Source organism: Ammodytes marinus (assembly GCF_949987685.1).
Source record: "Ammodytes marinus genome assembly, chromosome: 16".
Lineage (NCBI taxonomy): Eukaryota > Metazoa > Chordata > Actinopteri > Uranoscopiformes > Ammodytidae > Ammodytes > Ammodytes marinus.
Genome location: NC_137220.1, coordinates 29,538,538 through 29,555,062, shown reverse-complemented (window position 1 = coordinate 29,555,062; position 16,525 = coordinate 29,538,538). Strand labels below are relative to the sequence as shown.

The following is a 16,525-nucleotide window of genomic DNA, read 5'->3' as shown; positions in this document are numbered from 1 at the left end:
TCGATTCCAGCCCGCGGTCGTACTCTGCATGTCACTCCCCTCTCTGCCCCATTTCAAGTCTCTCTCTACACTATCAATAAAGCATAAAAATGCAAAAAAAAAAAAAAACATTGCACTTACCACCAAGTACCAAGCAGAGGTCAGACGTGTCTTGTAGTTGATGACCAGGTTTGCACACATCTCAGGAGGATATTTGGACCACTCCTCTTTGCAGATCCTTTTCTAATCTTTTAAGGTTTCGAGGCTGTCGCTGGAGCTTCAGCTCCCTCCACAGATCTATTGGATTAAGGTCTGGAGACTGGCTAGGCCACTCCATGACCTTAATGTGCTTCTTCTTGAGCCACTCCTTTGTTGCCTTTGCTGTATTTCTAGGGTCATTGGAAGACCCATCCACAACCCATTTTAATGGACCTGGCTGAGAGAAAGAGGTTGTCACCCAGTATTTCATGGTACATGGCCCCATCCATAGTTCCCTCGATGCAGTGAAGTCCACCTGTCCCCTTAGAAGAGAAACCCCCCTGGGGCGCTCCGGTGGCGTAGTGGATACAGCGCGTACCATATTGGCTCGGGCCTTCGTTGCAGTGGTCGCGGGTTCAAATCTGACCCGCTCTCTCTCTGTCTCCCCATTTCAACTCTGTACTATCTAATAAAGCTTGAAAATGCCGAAAAATAATCTTAAAAAAAAGAGAAGAGAAACACCCCCAAAGCATAATGCTTCAACCTCCATGCTTGACTGTGGGGATGGTGTTCTTGGGGTCATAGTCAGAATTCCTCTTCCTCCAAGCATGGCGAGTCACTATGATACCAAAGAACTTGATTTTGTTCTAATCTGACCACATCACCTTCTCCCAAGCATTCTCTGAGTCGTTCAGGTGTTCATTGGCAAACTTCAGACGGTTCTGTACATGTCCCTTCTTGAGCAGGGGGACCTTACGGGCACTACAGGATTTCAATCCATTACGGCATAGTGTGATACCAATGGTTTTCTTGGTGACTGTTGTCCCAGATGCCTTGGGATCATAAACAAGCTCCTCCCGTGTAGATCTGGGCTGATACCTCACCTTTCTCATGATCATTGATACCCCACAAGGTGAGATCTTGCATGGAGTCCGAGACCGAGGGAGATTGATGGTCATTTTGTGTTTCTTTCATTTTCGAATAATCGCACCAACAGTTGTCTCCTTTTCACCCAGATTCTCGCCAATGGTCTTGTAGTCTATTCCGGCCTTGTGCAGGTCTACAATCTTGTCCCTGATATCCTTAGACAGCTCTTTGGTCTTGCCCATGATGGAGATGTTGGAGTTTGATTTATTGACTCTGTGGACAGGTGTCTTTTATACAGGTAACAAGTTGAGACAGATGTGTTTTATACAGGAAACTAGTTGAGATTAAGAATATTTTTTTAAAGCACGAGGACTAATCTGTGGAAGCCAGAATTCTTTATGGTTGGTAGGGGATCAAATACTTATTTCACTCAATGAAATGCAATATATACAGGTGAAACTCGAAAAATTTGAATATCGTGCAAAAGTTCATTTATTTCAGTAATTCAACCTAAATTGTGAAACTAATATATTATATAGACTCATTACATTCAAAGTGAGATATTTCAAGCCTTTATTTGTTATAATTGTGATTATTATGGCTTACAGTTTATGACAACCCCAAATTCAAAATCTCAGAAAATTAGAATATTACATAAAATCAATAAAAAAAGGATTTTAAATACAGAAATGTCGGCCCTCTATAAAGCATAATCATGCATATGTATTAAGTACTTGGTTTGGGCCCCTTTTGCACAAATGATTGCCTAAATGCGGTGTGGCATGGATGCTATCAGTCTGTGGCACTGCTGAGGTGTTATGGAAGCCCAGGTTGCTTTGATAGTGGCCTTCAGCTCGTCTGTATTGTTGGGTCTGGTGTGTATCATCTTCCTCTTGACAATAGTCCATAGTTTCTCTATTGGGTTCAGGTCAGGAGAGTTGTCTGGCCAATCAACACAGTAATACCATGGTCAGTCAACCAGTTACTTGTGGTTTTGGCACTGTGGACAGGTGTCAAGTCTTGCTGGAAAAAGTAATTCAGCATCTCCATAAAGCTTGTCAACAGACAGAAGCATGAAATGCTCTAAAATCTCCTGGTAGACAGCTGTGGTGACTTTGGACTTGATAACACAGTGGACCAACACCATCAGATGACATGGTGCCTCAAATCATCACTGACTGTTGAAACTTGACAGTGGTCTTCAAGCCCCTTGGATTTTGTGCCCCTCCACTCTTCCTCTAGACTGTGGAACCTTGATTTCCAAATTAAACGCAACATTTAATTTGGATCAGTGATGATTTGAGGTATCATGTCATCTGCTGCTGTTGGTCCACTGTTATCAAGTCCAAAGTCACCACAGCCATCTACCAGAAGATTTTAGAGCACTTCATGCTTCTGTCTGTTGACAAGCTTTATGGAGATGACAATTTCCATTTCCAGCTAGACTTGGCACCTGCCCACGGTACCATAAACCACTGGTAACTGGTTGACTGACCATGGTATTACTCTGCATGAATGGCCAGACAACTCTCCTGACCTGAACTCCATAGAGAAACTATGGACTATTGCCAAGAGGAAGATGATACACACCAGACCCAACAATACAGACGAGCTGAAGGCCACATCAAAGCAACCTGGGCTTCCATAACACCTCAGCAGTGCCACAGGCTGATAGCATCCATGCCACGCCGCATTTAGGCAATAATTCATGCAAAAGGGGCCCAAACCAAGTACTTAGTACATATGCATGATTATACTTTCTAGAGGGCCGACATTTCTGTATTTAAAATCCTTTTTTTATTGATTTTATGTAATATTCTAATTTTCTGAGATTTTGAATTTGGGGTTTTTATAAACTGTAAGACATAATAATCACAATTATAAAAAATAAAGGCTTTACATATCTCACTTTGTATGTAATGAGTCTGTATAAGATATTATTTTCACCTATAAAGTTGAATTACTGAAATAAATGAACTTTTGCACGATATTCTAAGTTTTCGAGTTTCACCTGTATATATTTTTTTTAATGTGATTTTCTGGATTTTCTTTTTGATATTCAATCTACCACTGTTGAAATAAACACAGCTTTCGGTGAGGGATCAAATACTTATTTCCTCCACTGTATAGAAATATATCTATGACTCCGACTTCAAGTTGAGTTTTTTGTTCGGCGTCACACAACCACGGCGTCACATTTATTATGGGCAGCCTCTTATAATAGGTCCATGGCAGCACTAAGGGAGGTACACACCGTTTATTGTGAACAATCAACTAAAAGTCTATGAAAAGTTTGCCTGTATTTTTTTATAAAATAAAACATTATTATGGAGCAAAACCTGTTCTGCATGTAAAGTGATGCTGCTATCTTCAGGGGGCTAGTGGTGATAAACAATAAGTTAGTGGTTGTAATGAGCCATAATTAGTGTCCCCACTTTACAGATTAACAGAAGATGGAAAAACACAAATATGTTTCCAAATAAAATTGTGCTGGATCCATTGTATGGGAGTGGTGAAGGATGTAGAATAAACAATAAAATGCGCAAAACTCTTTGCCATGTGCAAGTTTCAAATTGTTGGACAAGTTGATTGGCCAGTCACTGGCCCGCCCAGGCCAGTAACGGCCAATCACAGTTCAGTATCTTTTTGTAGACTACATCATGGTTCATTGGAATGCGCGTTGAGAGTCGGAATGAAAGCAGTGTTTATCAATATAATAAACATCATATCAAATATATTTTTTAATGAAAGGCCAGTGGACAAATGATGCGTGGGTGTTTTGACAGGCGGAGCAACAAGCGGGCGCACTCTCGCTCCGTTGGCAGAGCTGCCTACCGTCCGTGAGTCGTCAAATCAACCGACTTACTTTGCACCCTTTTTTCCTTCCCACAGCAGAGGTTGAGGTGCAGAAAAGACCTTCATCTTTTTTTTTTAACATTATTTCGGCAGGTGAACTATTCATTAAACTGCCCAAATTCAAGAATAAAAACAATCATCAAACTTCTAGACATATACTTTCAGTTGTAGGCTTCAAATTCAAATATAAATATGTTTGCCTGGTTTTATATTATGTGTATGAGCAATATCAATATTTTATATCGTTAACTAAAAGAAAAATAACCAAATCTAAAGGGAATATCCATACTGTAACAGTATAGATATTCCCTTTAGATTTGGTTATTTTTCTAATACAGGCATTATAATTATTGACACTAAATTATGAAAAAAAAAAGTGTGTGCAGGGCCAGTGAAAATGTACAAGGGGCCAGTAAAACTCGGATCCACTGGCCCGGCGGGCCAGTAGGAAAAAAAAGTTATGTTGAACCCAGCATCACAGCAATTCATTAACTTTGTCCGTTTTATTTTATTTTTTCATCTCTTTCTCCCTTTTAATTTTTAACTAAACTAAGTTTTATGATATATCAATCTTTGATCTAAATCGATCTATTTAGCCCATTTTATTTCCCTCTTCTCTCTCTCTCTTTCCCTCATTTTTTAAATTTCTAACTTGGTTCAATGAATAATTACTTTGGACTAGGAAACAGCGCTTTAGTGATCTACAAGTGATCAACGCACAAAAACAAAACATTTTTCCATCAAATCTTCTAGTTATAAACAGTTTGTATGAACAAAACAGGCGAAGTGTTTGCAGATCTAATATTTAAAGATTGATATTGTCTCGACATTACACAGCCCGCTGCCTGCTAATAGAGAGACGTGGTTCACATTCAGAGCTTTGAAATAAATTAAAACAAGAAGGGCTGACGGTGACTCTGGGTGCAGAAAATTCCAGCGGAGTGGAGAGAGGCCAAGGGTCACGGAGCCATGCATAAATGCAGTCGGTCTTTCTACTCTCCGCCACGGCAGCGGAGATGAACAGCTGATCGGTGCCACTCTAGTTAAGGCAGAACATGCTGCATCAATTTAGCACTTAATAAGTTAATAATTTTTTCCCCAAGTAATAACAAGACTATTCAGGAAGTTTTTAAACATTTCATGCCAAAATACACCATGCCTCGTATACATTGCCTGGCACCGGTGTAAGCCATCCAGAAAAATCTCTGGTTGGTTGTTCTCTGCATGTCATTCCCCTCTATAACCCATTTAATGTCTGTCTCTCTAACCTGTTTAGTAAAGCATAAAAATGCAAAATGCAAAAAAAAAAAAAAAACCCTGATGTTGCAACAAAATAGTGTATTGTTACAAGTTTTCACAAAACACTTCTGCCATTTCCCTAAAAGTTTGACATTATAATCCATGATTGGATTGCAAATAAAGAGCTGTGAAAACATACCAATGGTTGTCAGTGGCTGCCCCGTGTGTTTGGCGTAGATTCTATTGATCTGACTCTTCAGCTTTAGGATCTCCTCGGCTTGGATGGCGATGTCTGTTGCCTGACCCTGGACACACAGCACCATTGTTTCAGTGAAATTATAATCTGATTTCAGATCAGTATTAAAAGGACCTGTAGACACCACCTTACCCTGGCGCCTCCAGAAGGCTGGTGAACCATGATGCGAGCGTTAGGCAGTGAATACCTCATGCCCGACGTTCCCGCTGCCAGGAGTAAGCTTCCCATACTGGCTGCCTGGCCAACACACCAAGTTGAGATGGGATTAAGAATGTACTGCATGGTGTCATAAATGGCTAGGCCTGCGGTAACCACACCACCTGGTGGGGGGGGGGGGGGGGGGATGACGGGGGAATGACAAATTGATATAACAAAATGGCAATTTAAACACAAAAACAGAACGCAGAAAATTGAATGGCAAATTGATAATTAAGATTTACATTCGTGTCTTTTTTCTTCTTTTCAAATTAAAGATGTGAAATCCAGTGGTGGACAGTAACAGAGTAAAGTAACAAGCTTCCTAGAAATTCAGTGAGGTCAAAATAATCATACTCAAAACATTTATGTACCGTACTTTTCGGCCTACAAGCCGCGACTTTTTCCCCGTTTTTCGACCCTGTTATTACACAGCACAGTATATATTCTGTAGCTACTGGGGATGGGCGTTAGTAATCGAGTACTCGAGTACTCCTCGTTTCAAATGATCTCGATTGGTGGATGAGGAAAATCGTTTTTTGTTTTTTTTAGTGTTTGTAGCCTTTAGGCCAGCCGGCGGGCCGCCCCTATTTTAAAATGTTATATTACGTGTACAAAACGGCACAAAACGGATGTAAAGTTTAACAAAATTAAATATTTTGATCCAAGTTAAATAAACTAAGCGTTGTGTCAAACAGAAACCGCAAATAACTGCCACCTCCATGCAGCGCAGCCAGTGTGTGGTCTCCACAGCACCGCGGAGCTGAATGCGGTGCTGGAAAACTTGGAAAGGCACGTAAAGAAGCCAGGCTGACTTCGGGCACATTCGAGCAAACGATAAGAAGCCTTTATTATGGAATATAGGATTGAGATTCAAAAGCCGACGGTGTAACGTTCCGTTAACGAGGAATTAGTCGCGGTAATTAGTCACGGACAGGAGTGAGCATACGCGATTGGATATACTAGCCTACTACTTCTACTGCTTTGGTGAGTTATTTAGCCTATCTATGTGTTTAAATTGTAGGACAATAATTGTATTGTATTTGCTGCCCTTCTTATTTAAAATGTCTATTTTGAATGTTAGCCAACTACAGCCCATGCTTTTTTTCTCTCTCTTTTTTCTCTCTCCACCGCAGACCTACTCGATCGGTTTAAATTGTGGCCCGCTTATTTAATTACTTTCAGTTAGGAAAATGTGTTTTAAACTTGTGGAAAATAAATCCTTAATATCATATGGCAACTGTGACTGTTTGACATAAGCATTGAGCGCTTTATTGCGGTCAACCGTTGTTCTGTAGACAGATGCGTTGCGTCCTAAAAATAGAAAAAAGTTTAACGGGGAATCGATTGATCCTCGAGGAATGCAAGCGATCACACAAGTAGCGAAAACACTCGTGCCCATCCCTAATAGCTACTATTGCACAAAATGGTAACACTTACGTACGTTATGCAAATATGCAACTTGTTTGTTGAAATGTGGGAGCTTCCTCAAGCAGCCATCTCTTTCCCGACAATCCCCTCTGTGCACGAACTCTTACATATGGTAATTAAACATTATAACACCTGCGGCTTATTGTCCAGTGCGGCATATAGTACGGAAAGTACGGTAAGTATCTTTTTTGGGGAAACTTATGACTTTCACTCCACTTCATAGACAAGAATTGAACTTTTGACTCCACTACATTTCTAGGAAGCTTGTCGTTACTCTCAGGCTTTAGGTCAGCTATTAATTTTTATTTTCTCAAATACAATTGGCCACATGCAACTTTCGAATGTCGAAGTTTTGTGCGAATGTCATTTTATAATTGAATAATTTGAGTGAAATGTGACACTTATAATATTTCTAAATTTGATCCTCTTTTCTGGTTGGAACCCGAGTCCTAAATTCATTTACACTTTGTACTTTTGAATACTTAAGTATTTTTAAAAGCAAATACTGTTACATTAACTTCGGTAAACATTTGACTGGGAAACTTTCACGTCGAGTAATATAAAATTAGGGCTGGCCCGAATGCCATTTTTCAGGCTTCGAGTATTCGTTGGTTTTTCCGAGCGAATATTCGGATATTCGTTCCAGAAAAACACACCATCAAACCAACATTAATAATGCCAATGAAACCGAGTGTGTGAGCCGAGCTGTGTAGTTTGTTGATGCTTTAATAACTTTCTAACGGTAGTAAAGTTGGAGTTCCTTACTTTTTCCCCATGGAGGCAACAGCTGTTTTTAGATCCAAGTCAGCTGTCCTCTGCGCCATCGTAACCCATACAGGAGTTTATCAATTCATCCAGGAACGTGCATCTTTTGGGCGATTTATAAATCCATACAAAGATCCAATATTGATAGTCTTTTTTGTCCATATTATATCCATTATTGACCGCCTATTCCCATGATGCAAGCAAGTCACGGTTGATGATGGCAGATGTAAACAAACAGCTGAGCTAAGCTAACGTTAGCATTACGCCAAGCATAAGCATTACATTCCTTCCGAAATCACGCTAATGTTGTGGTAGCCTATAGAGTTATTAGGAACACAATCTATTCTTCCTCCATCTCTCTCTCCCTCCTGCACTTGGTGCCGCTTTTAGTTTGCCTCACTCTTGTAACATCACGTAGCCTACTACATCACCGGTTGTGCAAAGGGCAGCGGCCAACTAGGTCAAAGTTCAAATAATTCAATAATATATTTTAAATGAACGTCTAATTTGTATTTTACAATTGTTTTATAACTTTTGTATCCAAATATTGTTTGCTGACAAAATATAGTGCAGTTTGAGCTACCTTTGCAAAAAAAAATTAAAAAAAAAAATGTTTGAAAAAAAAAACAAATATCCCGAATACTGAATTGAGCTCCGAATACTAATTTAACAAACGAATACTCGGATATTCGAATAATTCGGGCCAGCCCTAGTAATATTTGAGTTGAATACTTTGTCCGCCACTGGAAACATCTGTCTTCTAAAGCCACGGTTCGTGACAACCAATCAAAAAAAGGGGGACCTAACCCTACACGTCTCCGAGACAATTCAGAAATTGTCAGATATAAATTTAAATACAAAACAAAATAGATTGTTTTAGAATAAAAACAATAAAAGGGGCATTGAAAATTACAAGACTTCCATCAGGAAGAAAAAAGGTGCTACAAAATATGGTATGGAAGGCTGACAAGACAATATCTAGAAAAATGACATGTTCCAAGATACATTGCTTTTCTATTTTCATTCGTTCGTTTAAGTTCTGGCAAAAGTTTTTGCTAGTCTCATTTCCAGGATGTTTCCAGGCCGTGACTGCTGGTCTCACCAGGACTGTTGATGTACATGTGGATGGGTTTGTTGTTGCTCTCTGACTGAAGGAAGAGCAGCTGAGCAATGACCAGACTGGCTACAGAGTCATCAATCTGACAAGAGGACAGAGAAAGGGCAAGAGTAGAAAAACACTCTGAAAACATGTTCATATAAATAAAAAATAAATAGTTCTGTTGCCCCTTGATGAATGTCAACATAAAGACAGCCACTTACAGGACCCATTACACAGATGATTCGCTCTCTCAAGAGGCGAGAATAGATGTCATATGCTCGCTCCCCTCTCCCCTGTGAAAAGAAAGAAAAAGGCAGAAACATTTTAACCTTTAAGAACATAAACAAAATAGTTTCATCTAGTGCTGGGTCTAAACTACAAGCCGCACTGTGCAAGCATATATGAATATTTATGGACTTAGCTTCCTGCCACTGCAGTCGCTTGTTTCTAAATTAAAACAGAAATCCAGTTGTGTTTCTTGTGATGGATTAGATGTCAGCACCACTTTTCTCATCTTTGCAAGTGGATTTTCACAGCGTTAAGGCGAAGACACACCGGGCCGATGATTGGGCGTCGGACATGGTCGGAGAGTCTAGAGGGGGCGGGGACACCAATCTGTTTGGTGTGTTCGGTGACGTTGGCCGTCATAGTTGTTGTAGGCCTTCTTTTCAGCCGATTCAACATGTTCAATCGGTGTCGGCTAGGGCTGTACGGTATGGTCTAAAATGTACAGTCATGCCCCGAAATTATTCATACCCCTGGCAAATTTTGGCTTAAGGTTACTTTTATTCAACCAGCAAGTTTTTTCTTGATTGTAAATGACACAGGCTTCTCCCAAAAGATAATAAGACGACGTACAAGAGTCATCATTGTGGAAAAAAATATTTTTCAGCTCTTAATTACATTTGAACAAAAAGTGGCATGTCCCAAATTATTCATACCCTTCTTAATAATCAATAGAAAAGCCTTTATTGGCTATTACAGGTATCAAACGCTTCCTATAATTGCTGTCCAGCTTTTTGCATGTCTCCAGTGGTATTTTTTTGCCCATTCATCTTCAGCAATGAGCTCCAACTCTTTCAGGTTGGAGGGTCTCACTGCCGTCACCCTGATCTTTAGCTCCCGCCACAGATTCTCAATTGGATTCAAGTCAGGACTGTAGCTGGGCCACTGTAAAACGATAATGTGTTTGTTCGCTAACCATTTCTTCACCACTTTTATTGTGCGTTTTGGGTTGTTGTCCAGCTGAAATGTCTACGAGTTCCCGAGGCCAAGTTTCTCTGCCAACTGCCTGATGTTGTTGAGAATCTTGATGTATGGGGGCGCCTTTAGCTTAGTTGGTAAGGCGTCCCCCTCCCGGGCCGGGCCCAGCAGCAGACCCGGGTTCGATTCCCACCCTCTGCACTATCAAATAAAACATAAAAATGCCCCCAAAAATATCTTTAGAGAGAATCTTGATGTATTGCTATTTTTTCATGCGCAGTTTACTATGATTAGGTTCCCTGGTCAGTTGGCTGAAAAACACCCCCCAAAGAATTAGGTTCCCACCACCATGTTTGACAGTGGAGATGGTGTTCTTACGGTGAAAGGCTTCTAGTGGAGACATGCAAAAAGCTGGTCAGCAATTATAGGAAACGTTTGATTGCTGTAATAATAATAATAATAATAATACATTTTATTTATATAGCGCTTTTCTCTCACTCAGAGCGCTTTACGTAACACAACAATAAACAAACAAAAAGAACATGTAGAGTTGATGGGGATTGGGTTGGTGGGTGATCTAGGGGTAGGCAGAGGAGAAGAGATGGGTCTTGAGGTGGGACTGGAAGATGGTTAGGGACTCTGAGTCACGGATATTTTGGGGGAGGGTGTTCCATAGCCTGGGAGCTGCCCTAGAGAAGGCTCTGTGATGGAGGGCTTTTTAGGTGAGGACCAAGAGTTTGGGGAGCCAGTGGAGCTTTTTGAGGACTGGGGTGATGTGGTGCCACGAGTTGGTGTGAGTGAGGAGACGGGCAGCTGCATTCTGGACACGTTGGAGTCTGTTAATGGAGGTGGTGCTGATGCCGGCGAGGAGTGAATTGCAATAGTCGAGGCGGGAGGAGATGAAGGCATGGATGAGTCTTTCAGCAGCGTGGAGTGTGAAGGAGGATATAATCTTTGCAATGTTACGGAGGTGATAGAAGGAGGTTTTGACGGTATGGCAGATGTGGGGTTCAAGGGAGAGGGTGGGATTAAATGTTACGCCAAGATTGCGGGCCTGGGGGAGGGGGAGACCGTGGTGCCGTCGATAGTGAGTGTGGGGGGGGGGGGGGTTTGTGAGTTTGCTGAGGGTGCATTTGGAGCCGATGGGGAGTTCAGTTTTGTTGCTGTTGAGTTTTGAGTAATAGCCAATAAGGGCTTTTTCTATTGATTATTGAGAAGGGTATGAATAATTTTGGACATGCCACTTTTTGTTCAAATGTAAATAAAAGCTGAACATTTTTTTTTTCCACAATGATGACCCTTTCTAATCGTTTTATTATTTTCTGGGAGAAACCTGTGTCATTTACAATCAAGAAAAAACTTGCTGGTTGAATAAACGTAATGAAATAAACGTAAATGACTGTATATCACGGTATAATTTGAAGCATAGACGGAAAAGGTATTATATCACGGTATATTAATTTATCTTTAAATAAATGCTTGTGAAGGGATAAAAGACTTGATATTACTGTAGGCCTATACTCTTGTATTAGTAGGACATCTATTGCTTGTAAAATAAATACAATTTATATTAACAAGTAGAGCACAGTAACACAACATAAATTATCCAAATTGTTCAAGATGTTTTTGACTAATCAAAAACCAAAATTGTTACCCTTGCCCCCGGTCTCCCTTACAGATGTATTTAAACAACATTTATTGTGCAATCTCCAATGTTCTGCTTTGTGGATGGGTAGGGGGTCACTATATTTTTATATGTAAAGCACTCTATGCTGACTTTTTGTGGAAGAAAATTACTCTATATTTTATTTATTTATTTAGTATTCTTTCGGACAATTCCACACAATACACAATTTTCTCTTGCAAATATTCATACATCATACTTTGTGTTGTCCGAAGGGAGACGGAAGAAGCCAAAGGCTTATCAGGTCCCGCCCCCATTTTCATCAAATTCGGATTCAGATACACAGATTACTGTTACAAAATAAAAATAAAACAAACAAAAAACATTATTTTTTATATATATATAGCTATATATGTATATATATATATATATACATACATACATACATACATACATACATACATACATACATACACACACATATATATACATATATATATATATACATACATACACATACACATACTTTTTTTTTAAGAATCTGCAGTCCAATACACAGTCAATTTTAATCTAATTGCTTCAGCTTTTAAAATCAGTTCAGCACAGTTCAGTTTTTCTGTGACAATGCCAAGTGTATAAAGTGTGAAGTGGCCTTGTATTTGGCCTGTTCCATTACTAAACTGGTAGTCTAAACACTTCTGCAAAAGTATTCCAAAACAAGTCTGTCTGCTGGCCTGTATTATTTGTTACAACATTGTAATGAAAGTGACATTGACATTGTGCTCAGGTTATTAGTCTGTAATTTTCAATAATTTTTGAAACATAATTTGCTTTGAAATTGCGCAAACTGCAACTCCCTGTGACAACTTCATCAAGTCCATTCCACAGCTTAATACCATTTACAGATATCGAAAAGGATTTAAGTGTGGTCCGTATATTTTTCTCAGTGAATTTACCTTTTCTTCTTAAATCATGCGAAACTTCTCTGTCTTCAAACATTGCTTGTAAACTGTTAGGAAGGCTTTTCTTTGAAGCCTTGTAAATAATTTGTACTGTGTGGTAATTTACCACATCACGTAATTTGAGAATTCTGCCTTCAATAAAAAAGTTATTAGTGTGTGCCCTGTAATTGGCTTGGTAAATAATTCGTATTGCTTTCTTTTGAAGAATCTCCAACGGGTGCAATGTACCTTTGTAAGTGTTTCCCCATATTTCAGCACAGTAATGCAGATGTGGGGAAACTAAACTCCAGTATAATACAAGCAAGGCCTTTTGATTGAAACAATGTTGTGCTTTCCAAAGTATAGAAATACTCCTGGCTATTTTGCCCCTGAGATGGCTAACTTGTGGTTTCCAGCTTAATTTATCATCAATTATTACCCCTAGGACTTTGTGTTGCTTGACCCTTTGAATTTCAATCCCATTTACCTTGATTTTTACAGCGACATCTGATGCTCTCCTGCCAAACATCATGAATTTAGTTTTTTCTAAATTTAGTGATAACTTATTTCGGTTTAACCACCCATGTAACTTAGTCAATTCACTGTTTACGATATGGTAAGTTTGATTTGACTATGACTCACTGGGAATGCTGATGATGCTCTGGTGGCATGCCTTTTCTTTTACAATCGGTTTCTGGTGCTATCATCTCTTAACTTTCATTTCAGTTTAAGCTCCTTGTGTGTAGGCCTGTCACGATAACACATTTTTCTGTGCGATTAATTGCACCAGAAATTATTGCGATAAGCGATAATATTGCCGTTTTGAGACTTTTTTTATAAACAATAATGGCGTGCAAAAGTATTCAGCCCCCTGAGTCAATGCTTTCTAGGACCACCTATGGCTGCAATTACAGCTGCAAATCTATTTGGGGTATGTCTCTACCAGCTTTGCCCATTACAGACTGACATTTTTGCCCATTCTTCTTTAAAAAATAGCTTGAGCTTCAGATTTAGCATCAGATTGGATGGAAAGCGTATGTTACGCAGTTTTTTTCCCGAGATTCTCAATTGTATTGAGGTCTGGACTTTGACTGGATCAACACATGACTATGCTTTGATTTAAACGATTCCATAGTAGATCTGGCTGTATTTTTAGGCTAGTTGTCCCTCTGAAAGGTGAACCTCCACCCCAGTCTCAAGTCTTTTGCAGACTCTAACAGGTTTTCTGTCCTGTATTCGGCTCCATCCATCTTTCCATCAACTCTGAGCAGCTTCCCTGTACCTGCTGAAGAAAAGCATCCCCATAGCATGATGCTCCCACCACAATGTTTCACAGTGAGGATGGTGTGTTCAGGGTGATGTGTAGTGTTAGTTTTCGCCACACATTGCATTTTGCATTCAAGCCAAAAACTTCAAGTTTGGTCTCATCTGAATATGCTGTGTCCCCCGCATGGCTTGTAGCAAGGGTTGGAGGAATGTGCTCTGGTCAGATGAGACCAAACAGGAAGTTTTTGGCCTTAACACAAAGTGCAATGTGTGGTGGAAAACTAACACTGCACATCACCCTGAACACACCATCCCTACTGTGAAACATGGTGGTGGCAGCATCATGCTGTTGGGGTCCTGTTCTTCAGCAGGGACAGGGAAGCTGTTCAGTGTTGATGGGAAGAAGGATGGAGCCAAATACAGGGCAGAAAAACCTGTTAGAGTCTTCAAAAGGCTTGAGACTGGGGTGGAGGTTCACCTTCCAGAAGGTTAAATACCCTAAACATACAGCCAGCTCTACTATGGAATGGTTCAAATCAAAGCATAGTCATGTGTTAGAATGGCTCAGTCAAAGTCCAGACCTCAATACAATTGAGAATATCTGGAAAGACTTGAAAATTGCTGTTGACAGACGCTCTCCATCCAATCTGATGCTGAATCTGAAACTTGAGTATTTTGCAAAGGAGAATGGGCAAAAATATCAATCTCTAGATGGGCAAAGCTGGCGGAGACATACCCCAATAGACTTGCAGCTATTATTGCAGCGATAGGTGGTTCTACAACGTATTGATTCAGGGGGGCTGAATACTTTTGCACGCCACGCTTTTCAGTTTCTTATAAAAAATAAATAAATTAAAACCATATTTCATTTTCATTCCACTTCACAATGATGCACCACTGTGTGTTGGTCTATCACATAAAATCCCAATAAAATAAATGTACGTGTGTGGTTTTAATGTGACAAAATGTGGAAAATTCCAAGGGCTATGAATACTTTTGCAAGCCACTGTATTTACAAAAAACGATTAAGTTGATCAGTTTTAACAAATATATTTTGATGTATTTGTACTGTTATTTATTGAATACACGTCGAAAACGATTAAGAAATTATCACATTGTTTTATTCACCTTTTACATAACGTCCCAACTTTTTCGGAATTGGGGTTGTAATATAAAATGATATATCATTTCATAGGAAATTATATATAACTAAATGTTTTTATTATCTCCCCCCCCCTCTTCTCTTTTCAGTGGCTATTACTACCCTGCCCTTCTTCTTTTGGTTTCAAACTATCATCAAAAATATGTTAAAAGACTAATCTACATATATTAAAATATATTAAAAAGCCTGTTGAAATATGGAGTCACTAAAGGATGTTCAAAAAGAGTGTCAGTTTTAGCTTTTAATGGTTTCTGTGTTTGCATTTCCAGTCACAGTTTTTCAGGAATATATATATTTGAGGCAAACCTGAACAAGGTCTATTTAGTGAGTATGATGTCTATCTCATGTATAGTGCAGAGTTGAGACACAGCTCAGCGGCCTTGCTTACCGTCTGCTCCACAACTATGGGTATGAGTGGAGTTCTCCATGCAGGACTGTGGTGCACAGACCTTGTGTGTTTCAGTGTAAAGCCTCCCAGGTGCAACACCCTCTGAAAGACACATGGGTAAAAAAACAAGGTTTATATGTTTGTTCAGATATTGAAGTACTTGTTGTAGGCTACATTCTTGTTTGTGACATACCATATGTTTGTTTTTCCCCCATGCATTAAACACAAAATGAAAACTAATATAAGAGAATTTGTTCATGGACCAGTGACAATATGATGGGGAGTTTGTCATTGATGAACTGAGTCACCCACTTTTATATAAAAAGCCCACCAAGTTAGTTTTTCTTTTTGTTTGTTTATAAAACACAGTTTCAGCCAATTACCTTTGGATGTTCCTTCTACTCAGTTAAAATCCTCATATTGGTTTTTGTAATGCCAGGTCACATACGCACTTGATTTCTGGCCATCAGTTAGCTACATAACACTACACAACTAAACTCAGCGACATGCTCGACCAAAAACTAACGTGAAGTGACAAGGTGCAATAATTTACCGGGGTGAGATTGGTTTTTATATTCGACATTTGTCTATTTTCCGGGGTTGTAACTGAAATAGCGTCACGAAAACCGCACCAATTTCCTCCAGAATGATATTATTATGTACAGAAGACTAAGACTGACATTTCACAGGCTTGATCAACTCACCAAAATCAGCAAGTCTCGCGAAAGATGAAAGAAACCGCGCCGAATATACTTTCTAGTGCCATACGGCAGCGGACTGCTTAGGGACCGTCGCAAAAGTGCAACGTCTTTTTTTTCTATTCTTAATAACTCACTGGAAATTCATCCTATCAACACCAAACCACTTCTGTTGTGTTTATGAACTCACTTTGTAGTTCCCAAAAAGATTAAAAAATAGCCTAAATATGGACGCAATATGTGCATTGACTACTTTTGCCCTTTTAAAAAAAAAATTTAAGGTTTTTCTTTAAAACAAAGGGTCAAGGCCGGATTATCCATATAAAGGATCGGGCGAGTGCCCTGGGGCACCAGCCAA

At 39.6% G+C, this 16,525-nt stretch overlaps 1 protein-coding gene across 1 annotated transcript in view; it reads right to left on the bottom strand.

The window, feature by feature from the left end:
* clpp (caseinolytic mitochondrial matrix peptidase proteolytic subunit) overlaps nucleotides 1-16,525 on the bottom strand; it is a 36,936-nt gene that overhangs the window by 12,266 nt on the left and 8,145 nt on the right. Inside the window, exons 2-6 of the mRNA XM_080044277.1 lie at nucleotides 15,470-15,571; nucleotides 9,107-9,178; nucleotides 8,889-8,985; nucleotides 5,528-5,715; nucleotides 5,339-5,444 (exon numbers count right to left, since the gene is read on the bottom strand). Of these exons, the coding sequence (XP_079900403.1) occupies nucleotides 5,339-5,444; nucleotides 5,528-5,715; nucleotides 8,889-8,985; nucleotides 9,107-9,178; nucleotides 15,470-15,571 (565 nt within the window). The remainder of the gene's footprint in view (nucleotides 1-5,338; nucleotides 5,445-5,527; nucleotides 5,716-8,888; nucleotides 8,986-9,106; nucleotides 9,179-15,469; nucleotides 15,572-16,525) is intronic.